The sequence below is a fragment of the Bidens hawaiensis genome, unplaced genomic scaffold, assembly GCF_021521415.1.
Source record: "Bidens hawaiensis isolate Kalapana, Puna unplaced genomic scaffold, B.hawaiensis_p1.1 tig00021500_1, whole genome shotgun sequence".
In the NCBI taxonomy this organism is placed as follows: Eukaryota; Viridiplantae; Streptophyta; class Magnoliopsida; order Asterales; family Asteraceae; genus Bidens; species Bidens hawaiensis.
In genome coordinates this window covers 146548-158323 of record NW_027493337.1, presented here as the reverse complement: position 1 = coordinate 158323, position 11776 = coordinate 146548, and the positions used below count along the sequence as shown (strand labels likewise).

The 11776-nt window shown below is 33.8% G+C and overlaps 2 protein-coding genes across 2 annotated transcripts; both read left to right on the top strand.

Moving 5' to 3' along the window:
- Nucleotides 1-674: 674 nt before the first annotated feature.
- On the top strand, nucleotides 675-3608 carry LOC143563577 (3-beta-hydroxylase-like). Its single transcript, XM_077051085.1, has 2 exons — nucleotides 675-1581; nucleotides 2978-3608. The coding sequence occupies exons 1-2, from the start codon at nucleotides 883-885 to the stop codon at nucleotides 3596-3598; spliced, it is 1320 nt and encodes a 439-aa protein (XP_076907200.1). The 5' UTR covers nucleotides 675-882; the 3' UTR covers nucleotides 3599-3608.
- A 3631-nt stretch (nucleotides 3609-7239) lies between these two features.
- On the top strand, nucleotides 7240-8934 carry LOC143563576 (histone acetyltransferase HAC1-like). Its single transcript, XM_077051084.1, has 5 exons — nucleotides 7240-7342; nucleotides 7414-7696; nucleotides 8349-8490; nucleotides 8593-8701; nucleotides 8779-8934. Exons 1-5 carry the CDS (start codon nucleotides 7247-7249, stop codon nucleotides 8878-8880), a joined length of 732 nt encoding a protein of 243 aa, XP_076907199.1. The 5' UTR covers nucleotides 7240-7246; the 3' UTR covers nucleotides 8881-8934.
- The last annotated feature ends 2842 nt before the right edge of the window (nucleotides 8935-11776 follow it).

Genomic DNA, 11776 nt, shown 5'->3' with positions numbered 1-11776 from the left:
TTTTGTGTCTGTACTATCCAATTTATAGAGTTTGTTACTCTATTATAATCAGATTATGTTGTTTTAACTCAAAGTCGGCTTCGAGAACGCACAAAAAAAGGCGAAAAATTTTTGGGCCTTAGATAGAAGGAATATTTTATTGGGTTTAAACAATTTACTTTTTATATGAGTTTACTTAGTTATAATTTGAGTTGTGTTAAATAATTTTGTATAAAAATATGATTAAAAATGTCTCAAATAAGACTAGAACCCATTATCTTTTGATTTTTGATTTGAAGTAATACCTCTTTGCCACTAGACCAACTACTAATTATGTAATTGAGTTTAAACGCTAAATATACATATTGTTAATAAAAAAACATTTAATTTTAAAAAAAAAAATCGGAGGGGTGTCGGGTCTGTGGCCGTCGACCACCCCGCCACACCTTATGGCTGGCCTTGTCTTAACCGAGCTCATGCTAGTTTTAGAGTTTGACTTTGATGTTGCTTCGAAAACCATACCGCCTACTGTCACTTATAGAATTAATTGCTTTTGCCTAAATGGTTTTTCAAAACCACATGTGAGTACAAAAAAAGTTCCAACTTTTTGTGCTAGAAATGTTAGAAATATTGAATCTATTTAAACCCATGGTGATATATTGGTGATCAGCATGATCATATTGAAATGTTATTCTCTACGAGTCTCTTCACCTATTTTTTTCTTCATCGTTTATCCCTGCATTGCTCATAATACTTTATCTTAAATGGTTTTCATCTTCTTCCAAAACACACAAAAACCTACCACCATCTCCATGGAAGCTTCCAATAATCGGAAACCTTCATCAAGTTGGCAAGAATTACCATCGGTCCTTTTGGAAATTGGCCCAAAAACACGGCCCCGCCATGCTTATGCAGCTTGGAAGCGTACCGATCGTGGTTGTCTCTACCGCTCAAGCAGCCCAAGAAATCTTGAAAACCCATGAGCGAGTGTTCTTAGACAGAGGGGAATCAGGCATCTTATGGAAAGTTACCTACGGCGGAAAGGATATCGTAGTTTCTAATTATGGAGAGTATTGGAGGAAGCTTAAAAGTATCGTTGTCCTGCACCATCTTAGTAATAAAAGTGTCCAGTCATTTCAACAAGTGAGAGAAGAAGAGATGACTCTTATGATAGAAAAAATCCAAGAAACATGTGGTTCGGTCGTTAATTTCACAAAGTTGATGTTGTCGGTTAATAATGATGTGATATGCAGGCTAGCTTTGGGCAAGAAATACAATGAAAGAGAATTTCATACCATGGTTGAGCAGTTTAAACAGTTGGTGGTTGTTTTTAGTGTTGGACAATACATACCGTCTCTATCATGGGTGGATACATTAAGAGGCTTAAATGCCAGAACTAAGAAAGTTGCTAAAGAATTTGATGAGTTTCTTGAAGGTGTCATTGAAGAACACTCACTTAGAAACACAAAAGAACCTGTTGTCAGTAAGAGCGGGATGGTTGATCATCAAGACCGCTCTTTCATTGATATACTGCTCGAAAAGCAACATGAAGATGAAAGCGGCTTTCAGTTTACTAGAGATACTATTAAAGCTGTCATATTGGTAACGTACTACTTATACCTTCTCGATCTCTTTTAGTCTTTCTAGCATTTGTAGAAACATTAGCAGACTTGTTAAAGTGGCGAACAGTTTTATTTTTTTTTTTTTTAGGTTTAGGTGGTTTAAGGCCTAACACTGGTATACTCTAACGTCGAATATAAATTTGGTTGAAATGTCACTTCAATTATGTATTAAAAACTCCCCACTTGTGTTAAATTTGTTAAAAATATACAATGGATTATGATTGTTAAAAGGCAAACGACATATTAAATTAAAATTAATTGAGGTGAGATGAAGTAAAATGGATTAAACCATTTTCTTTTTCTTTTAGTGAGATGAAGTGAAATGAAGAAAAATAAATGATGTGGTGTTTATGTAGAGTTATAAAAGGTTAGAGTACACCCCATAACCTAAAAAAATAGAAGTGTTTCGTCTGATGGGGAGCAGAGGCGTAGCTTAGTTGGGGCCAGGGTGGCCCCGGCCCCCTCCGTTTTTTCGCTTGGTGGTATAAATTTATCCTTTTTCGGCGGAAAATTTTTATACATAGTGTAAATTTACCCGTTTTCGACCAAAATTTTGAGTCCGGTCCCCTTCCGTTATTCGCTCGGTAGGGTGAATTTATCCTTTTTCGGCCAAAACTTTTTATACATAGTGTAAATTACTCGTTTCCGACGGAAATTTTAGCCCAACCCCTTCGTTTTTTCGCTCGTTAGTGTAAATTTATCATTTTTCGGCCGAAAATTTTTATACATAGTGTGAATTTACCCGTTTTCGATCAAAATTTCTTATACAATTTGATCCCGCCCCCCTTAGTTTATAAATTTTTTATATTAAGGTTGGCGTCCTCTGGACGTATATGTTCAGACTTCGATGGGGAGCAAACTTTTAATGTTTTAGTTAGTAAATCAAGTTATTCATTTTTTCATATTTAAGTTTGTAGGACTCTTGTTGGGACGTGCAGTAGAGGACTTTTAAGTTACATTAATTGATTGTAATTTTTATTTTTTATTAAATAATTCATTTAACAATAATTTATTTTTCTCTAATAATTAACTGTAATATTTAACTTATAAAAAAACTAAATACATTGTTTTATTTTAATTTTTTGTGTCGACATTCCAATATAAAATTTATTTAAATAGTTTTTTTTTTGTCTTCTTTTCTTTTATTGTATATATGAGAGAAAAAATACTTTATTTTAAAAGAGCTTGGAGTAGCTAGAAACACTTAGAATCTACTAACTCGCCTACAAATATCTGTCTTAAACCACCTAAACACCCAACAAAAATCATTTTCATCCTTGTCTTCCTAGTTACCAGTTAAAATTTATAAAATACAAAGTTTTTTGAAGGTAATCTTAACCAAATTGCATTATAAATCTTCATGTTGTTTCTTACAGGACGTTTTTGCTGCTGCAACTGATACAACATTCACAGCTCTAGAGTGGGCATTATGTGAGCTGGTTAGAAATCCTATGGTGGTGAAAACCCTACAAAAAGAGGTGGACTCAGTAGCTCAGGGAAAACAAAAAATCACCGAGAATGATATAGGAAAACTTGAGTATCTGAGTGCAGTGCTCAAAGAGACTATGCGACTACATGCCCCGGCTCCAATAATTCCAAGAGCATCATCTCAAGATGTTAAAATAATGGGATATGATATTGAAGCAGGAACAAGGGTATTCATTAATGCATGGGCAATAGGACGAGATCCTGCAATATGGGACGAACCTGAGGAGTTTAGGCCAGAGAGATTCTTAAATAGTTCTTTTGATTACAAAGGGTCTCGCTTTGAGTTCATCCCATTTGGTGCTGGAAGGAGAGGGTGCCCGGGTATTGAATTTGCCAACACGCTAATGAAGCTTTCCCTTGTGAATGTGGTTTACAAGTTTGATCTTGCGCTTCCCGGAGGAATGATAGGGAGGAATATGGACATGAGTGAGAACACTGCTCTCACAGTCCACAGGTTGAACCATTTACTTCTGGTTGCTACTTCTCGTTTTGAAAACAAACAAGTTTAACTATTGCAACTGTTGTATTATGCTGGTTTACGGAAGTGAATGTATATAAATAAACTCTATATGTATGATGTGTATTATTTCTACTACTTTGCGCTTGCATGCAACATCCCAAATTTCACTGTTGTATGGAAAAATAATTAATGGGAAACGAAGATATAGGCCTTGAAGTTGTTTAAACAAAATTAATGTTGAAGCAAATTATATTTAGATAGACTTAACATAAGACCAATCTAAAGCTACGTACAAGGGTCACAACCCTTTGCATTATCCATTCCACATGTCTTGTAAAACCACATAATGTAAGCACGTACAAGGACCTCAGATATATGCTTACATTAGCATTTCCTGAATATCATACTACAATGTAAATACGGACAATAAGTGTACGTCGCAAACATTACCTATGTTTACATATACTTCGCACATACTCATTCCATAACACCATTAATATATTCACATAATTAATTACTTTAATACCTTTCTTTATCTTTTCGTTATAAAAAGATTACCATGCATTAGGAATATATTTTCTTAATTAGTCTTTACCTCGAGGCTAGAAGCGAAAAATTTTACGGTTTTACCACATTTCATTTAATCATAAGGTGAGAACGCACACCACCTCAAAACGTAACATAAAAGAGGTGTCTAGAAACTCATTTAATCTAAGCAAACTTCTTAGCTATAGGGTGATGCTTTCCTAACTCAACACTCAAACGACTCTACAAGGATCATACGTAAATTTATCACGATCCATACTTAGCGAATACTTCAAGCTAGTAGTCGCTTATCCAAAGTACCCGCCTAACAATAACTAGCATCTTACAGTAGTCGCTTAACAACTAATAACATCCTATAGTACTGTAATGCTCTGTAACCACATAGCCAAAGTAATCACGTTAGATAAAGTAGTCACATAGCCTGGGTACATGCTTATCATGCGATAACTATACTAAGAGAAGACTACATTATGTGATAACTACTTTTACGCGATAACTATTTATGAGATAACTATATTTATCATGTGACAACTATATTAAAGCGATGTCTATAGTATATGCAAAAACTTGGACATGCGAGAACTTTACCTGAGTTCTTTGTTGAAACCCTTAATCGATCCAACTATGTTGACTTGAGCTTGCAACATGAAAATGAATCAAGTTCGTGACTTTATGCATAACACTCTACCCTGGCTAGGGCTGCAGTGTTACTTGTATAGTGTGTAAGAATTATATGCGTTAATTTCCATTGATAATAAGACATAACATCGTTTTCATTAATTGAATAAAAAAGAAAGTACAAAATCATCAATTTCTTTTAAGAAAACACTTATCTTTAGTTTTCCCCGAACCCTCGATCGACTCTTCCTAGATGAGCATGTAAGCTGACGTACATAAAGAAAAACAATATGCACACTTGAGTAAATTAAGTTAGCTTTTGCTAGTGGGATAAAAAGTAAAGCGTAATGAAATGTCCTATCAATCGGTATATACATATGCGTTCAATAATTCACATTAACTTAGTCACATTCACTAAACATCTTTTGATGCATTAAATAATCACGTTCACTTGGTCAATTCGTCACATATACTTTTTCAGTATGTCACCTTTCGATGTGTCGCAATTAGCTGTTCAATTCGTCAATATCAATACTTGCTAATATATCTATGTATACATATAATTACACATCGTTTCACATAAACAATTCAATAACGAATTTTAAAAGCAAACTTAAAGATTCTCATTTTAAGAATAAAAAAGGTGAGATTTACTTATAGATTCATTTATCATTGTCAATCCAGCAATGGACTTGCAATTTGGCATCACTAAACAAGCAACCCGGGTGGTATGCGGGTAACATGGTGCTGGTGCCGGTACGTGGGTAACATATGTTTTAGACAAGTTTAAGGATAACCAAGACTTTTGTTAAAACAGTACTCATGATGTTTACTCCCAATGGTAAATATATGTTTTGGGCAAGTCCCATTATGGAAACCCGATGTTATGGTTGGATAATTTTACTTAAATCTGTAAGGACTTGAATGTAGAACCTTTGATATGAAACCATTGTTGATGTAAGTAGCATGTAAACCTTTGCAACTCCATTCTTGAAACCTAACTCTTCTAAAACTGTGAAACCCATAAAATAAAATCTCGGTGACTAGCCGTAAAAAGAATGTGAAGATGTAGAGATCAAGCTCATTGAAATCGGGAAGAAACAAGTTCCATTGGGAGAAGCTTCACTCATGATGTTAGAACAAATTTAACATCGTTACAACTAAATAATTGTCATAATATAATATTTGGCATTATTTACATCATTACCTATTGTGAATGGTGAAAATTCCTAAGGTGTTGATTACTATTCTGGAGCAACACAAGTAAACCACACTTTGAACCAAACTAACTTGAAATTTAGATTCAGCTTTTCGTTAAATTTGAAAGAGAAGAAACTCATTTCTATCATTTTAATTATACTAAAATAACATAAAAATTATTGTATAATGGAGGATTAAAAACGTGTTTATTTTTTGTAATTTTTTTATGAAAAGAAAAAAAAAGTATTTTAAATGTTTAGTTAAAAATCAACAAATACGCATATAATAATTATTTTTAAATATAAATTTTATTATATTCAAACAAAATATCCGAGGCAGAGAACCAAACTGTTACTACCCAAACCCGGGCATCTAATTCACCTTACCAGGTTACAACTATACTAGACAATGTCACCTTTCTTCTCTTTTGTGCATGGTTTCTTTATGCGTTCCCAGTTGCTCATCCACCTCAAGTTCTAAGAATAATTAAAGGTATGTTACTGCATTCTATCCTCATCCTCTCTCTCATTCTATCTTGATTTTAATCTGTTTCGTGTCTATCATTCCATATGCAGAGCAGCTGGTTTAATTAGGATTTCATGATATTGAAATTAGTTTTCTTGTAGAGGTAACTACTTATATCAGTTTTGAATATTTGAAGTGACAACTTTTAGTAATAAGCATGAAATATACAACTTTAAATAGATTTTTGCTTTATGATCACTAGAAAAAGTTACAAACAGTTGGCTTCAGATGCCCGTGTCCCATGCAATATGTTATTAGTTGTTCAAAGAATTAGACGGTTTTATTACTTATGAATTATGATGATAAAATACATCTAGGATTTAAAGAGTACAAACATGAGTTATTACTGACTCATTAGGCATGCTCGCTCGGCTTCATGTAGTTTTAATTTTGCTCCCCGTGTGCTTTCTTTCATAGGTATAAAAACTTGTGAATGTTTCACATGCTTTTGAAGGTACCTATTATACGTACACTCAAAATTAGTGAACAATTGAACGGCATAAAAATTCATCCTTTTATCTTACCTAATCTATGAGTTTAATTTCCGCCCTACTCATATGTCTAGACAGTTTTCTGGAAAGGTGACGAATCAATCTGTGACTTAATTGTCTGCCCTGCCACATCAACAGAACATAATGCAAAGCTCTGAAGGTCAATGCAATGCGGAGCCTGAGTTTGTGAGTGTTCGGGGTTATATACAAGAGAAAATGTAAGTTGGTCTTTTTCTGCATTTCATTGCATTTTTTTTATATATTTGACAGTTAAACCCTGATGATATATTATCTTCTTCTGCAGCTATGAGTTTTTAATGAGGCGACAACAAACTCAGGAACTATATCCAAAGAAGATGATAGAAATTGTTAGACGTTTAGAAGAAGGCCTGTTTAAAACTGCAACCACAAAGGTTTTGTTTTTCTTCTTTGATTCATTTTATTTGATACAATACTATAAATTAATTTCTCCTATTTGTTTTAGGAGGAATACATGAATATAGACACACTGGAAAACCGCTTACATGATTTAATCAAACACCTTCCCTTCAGTAACTACAATCAACAATATCCACAAGGAAGTACTTCTGTTCCCGCGGTTACTATGATCCCAAATCCAGGTATGCATCAAAGTGGGAAGTCAAGTTTAATGGTTCCATCAACTATGGATACCATGGTGCCGCCAGCTGTCTACACAGGGAACGTTTTGCCGGATAGCACTCCAGCTCCCAACGGGGTGCACAATGGTTCATTAAGTTCATCTGATGGTAAATTTTACCTTTATTTTATTTCAGTGTTGTGTGTTCTTAATATGTTGTTTATGGTGATTCTAGAGAAGAGTAATGTAAAGAGCATCACTAGTGAAAGGTGATGTAAAGAACAATGTGTTTGGGCCTAAAAAGTTATTATAACTATACTAAGTTCACAAAGTTTTAAATGAATATAATAAACAAATGTAAACGAACGAACATATATAAATGAATTTAAATGAACGAACGAGACATGTGTTCATGTTCATTTGTCTAACTAAATGTAGAAATTTTTTTAGTGTGAAGGTAAACAAACTTTTTGCTGAATGGTTCACGAATTGTTCACCGAACGTTCAGTTTATTTGCATGCCTAGTTCTGTGTGTCTAATTTTATGAGTTCAAAATTAGAAGTGAAACAAATGTATATATGCAATATGCAGCTTTAATGTTGAAGAACACATGTGTGTGTACATGTTATTGTGTATATGTGTGTGTGTACATAATTACATATGCATTTAATGTTGGGATATCTCTTGAATCAAGAAGTCTCAATAGTTTTGTAAGTAAGTCTTTTAGGTACTTATTATGCATACACTCTAAATCAGTAAATCAATGAACATCATAACTCATCCTTTAATTATCTACCAATATAAAATGAATTTTCCTATAGATATGTCTGGACAGGTACCGAATCAATCTGGAACTTCATTGTCTGTCATGCCACGTCAGCAGAACATAATGCAAAGCTCTGGAGGCCAGTGCAACACAGATCCTGGTTTTGTGAGTGCGCGGCGTTATATACAAGAGAAAATGTAAGTTCCATCTTCCCAAATGTTAATGTGTTTTCTGCATTTCATTGCATTCTTCATATAATTGACAATTAAACACTGATAATATTTTATCTCCTTTTGCAGCCATGATTTCTTAATGCTGCGACAACCAACTCATGGGGTGGATCAAAAGAAGATGATAGGAATTGTTAGATGTTTAGAAGAAGGCCTGTTTAAAACTGCAACCACCAAGGTTTTGTGTTTTTTTTTTTAATTTGACTCACTCTATTTAGTATAAAGATGCAACTTCATTTCTCCATTTTGTTTTAGGAGGAATACATGAATATAGACACGCTAGAAAGCCGTGTACAAGCTTTGATCAAAAGCTGCCCCATCGCGCCGCCAGCTGTCAACACAGGGAACTCAAATTGATGGTATGTTGACTTTTAGGTCAACTGTTGGGTGTGTAAACAGTGTTCTAGAACTGTTTAGTCAGCATTAATCGGATTAATCGGATTGGAACTTTTATATGTAATTTTAATACACACACATACACATACTTTAATATGTATCAACAGCGGGATTTCGGTTGGTACAAGTTCGGTTAGCTGCAATACAGATTCAATATCAAGCGCAAAATCAGTTTTAAACTAATGTTATATTGATACGTAGATAATAATAAGAACGTCAGAATTGTACATTCGAATTTTACAAAGAAAAAAATGTCATTTTCGTCCATAAGGTTTAGTCGGTTACGCAACTAACTTTAGTGCAATGTTATTTATGTCAGTTTACCTATTTGGATGAAAGTGACAATTATTATCAAAACTCATGAACAATTTTATAAGATGAATATTTCAAGTTTAACCATCTTATAGAATATATTGGTGTGGACCGAATGAGGGAAAAGAAAAGGAAAGGGCATTCCGGTGATGATGTGAGCGAGTATGGGGTTAACTGTGATGTACTACAAATATAATTATAATAATAGGTTACTGAAGAGTGGAAACTAATGTTGGCCGTCCGATAAGATTCAAGATTGAATATAGGCCGTTCGATAAGGATGGATTAAAAACGGTTATCTTTCATCACATACTAACTACCCCACTAACCCATTTACATGGGTAACCACCCACTACTTAACATAGTTATATAAAATTTTAAGCTTTCGTTATGCATGCAACAATATTACAGTTTTAGTTTTGATTTTCAACGGTTCTTCTCACACAACATGTCCACTATCTCCTACAAAGTTGGGAAGTGGAGTTTTTGACCATGTTGTGCATGAAATAAACTTGGCATGGAAGGCATTGGAGGTAACTTAAAAAGGTTAATCTTGGCTGCATTACCCCAATATTCAAACAATGAAAGACTCAATATGGTAGTCACAAAGCTTTCTTTTTTCATTCAACAATTCTCACTTAGAGGCTTCATTACTAGCCTTTTCTTTTTATTTTTACACTTTCGTCCATTTTAATTATAAATCTCACTGAATACGCATTTCCATTTTGGTGGAGTCTCAAACTTTTCATAAACTGAGATGTGGGGTGGGGAGCATGTTTCCTCTGCTTATTTATCTGTTTGTGACGGTGTTTACCCTTTGTCTTCCTCTGCAGGTGCACCTAGCAATAGAAGTGTTGCACCACCTCCACATTCACGCAGGTATGTATTCGATTATGTTATAGTTTTGTGCCTATTGTTATTTAATTTGGCCTTGATTTGTGCCATTTTGGTAACCAACTGACATTGATGTACTTTGTTCAGTTTATAATATATATAACACTTCGAGGCAAACGAGTCAACTCAGTGGTTCTACATCAACTTGCCACTCTAATACACCTCAATCATTTATGGTGAATTCATCTTTTTACCAGATTTTGAATATGTGAGTTGAATGCCTAATTGAACAACTTCTAATAATTTGTTTACTTTGTATGCAGGCAACCAATTTAAATGAAAACCAAAAGCAAACACACACGCGCGCGTGCGCAGACAGATATTGGCTTGCCCCATATGTTGTGACATGTTAATATGGAATGGTGATCCAATTTTCTCAGTGTAATTTTCAATAATTTATTATTAGTATAAGTTTAATTTTTTATTAGTATGAACTAAAGATGTTGACTTTTATCATGGTAATAACTTGCAAGATATGTTTAATTACATTGACAAACTTTCATTCAGTAGGAAAAAAAAGGTGTAAAAATTGGTATATTATGTTTTGTTTGGTTGGCTTATAAAAGAACATTGCATGACCATCATCTTTGACATGTATCTTGATTCTTGAATTATTGTTTCATCATCTTTGACATGTATCTTGATTCTTGAATTATTGTTTCTTTTGACTCATGTTTTTATTTTTGCAGGGATTGTTAAGTGTGCTAAAGAAGCCAGGCGTGGAGCATAAGTCACCGGGTCAGAGTTAACACGTCATGGTAGGCTTGATATTATTTTCTCTAATTGTTTTATAATAATCGATTTTAATGGCGTTATGGATTATTAGGCGGCTATGGCAATGAGGATAAGGCAAAATGAGCCTATGATTTGGTGGCTCTTAAACATTGGGGATCGATTGACACCACAAACTTCCCGGTAAATACATATTACTTTATCAGTTACATTTGATTGAACAAAACATATTTTTAATACTTATGCAACATAATTTGAAAACATAAAAACCTCAATGGGGACACTAAGGCTTAAATATTTCAATGCTTCTGCATATGGTCATAGCACTTTGAGTCAAAAGTTGACCTGATACATGCATTTCATGTTAAAGGCAAGTTGGTTAATTTGATTTCATATTATTCATTCTACAAATCAACCCATATTTTTATTTTAATCTTATGTAGATAATGTGGTGTAAGCAAGCAATGCATGATCATGAATTCATGATCATGCTGATGCTTGGCCTTTAATGGACTGTGTTGATGTTCATAATGTACCATATTATTGCAATATCATCAGAGATTCCACGGGTAATTAAATAAATATATACACACAGTAATGGAACAAACATGTATTAAATTCCTAATCTAAGTTTATATCAAACTAAGTATTAGATGTTTACATCAATGTAAACATTGTTCATATATTATTGTTTGGAATTTCATTTTTTTAATTCATTAGTGATGGAGCTCTAGATCAGCTAACAAACGGAGTTTTTATTTCATAAAGAATAGATGTGTGGTTGGCTACTTGGCTCTTTGAATCTTGGTCAGTTAGTAATGCCCTTAATGGCATAAACAATTGACACGACTATGCGTTTATTTCAGCACAAATTATGGTCTGCCAGCCTAGAAACGTAAACTGAAAAATGGGAACTTGG

What these genes read in the sequence shown, in the direction of transcription:
- LOC143563577 (XM_077051085.1), top strand. Translation starts at nt 883, where the DNA reads ATGCTTATGCAGCTTGGAAGCGTACCGATCGTGGTTGTCTCTACCGCT. An exon ending in CTATTAAAGCTGTCATATTG is followed by an intron (nt 1,582 to 2,977) that starts GTAACGTACTAC and finishes TGTTTCTTACAG; the next exon opens with GACGTTTTTGCTGCTGCAAC.
- LOC143563576 (XM_077051084.1), top strand. Translation starts at nt 7,247, where the DNA reads ATGAGGCGACAACAAACTCAGGAACTATATCCAAAGAAGATGATAGAA. An exon ending in TTAAAACTGCAACCACAAAG is followed by an intron (nt 7,343 to 7,413) that starts GTTTTGTTTTTC and finishes TATTTGTTTTAG; the next exon opens with GAGGAATACATGAATATAGA. An exon ending in TTCATTAAGTTCATCTGATG is followed by an intron (nt 7,697 to 8,348) that starts GTAAATTTTACC and finishes ATTTTCCTATAG; the next exon opens with ATATGTCTGGACAGGTACCG.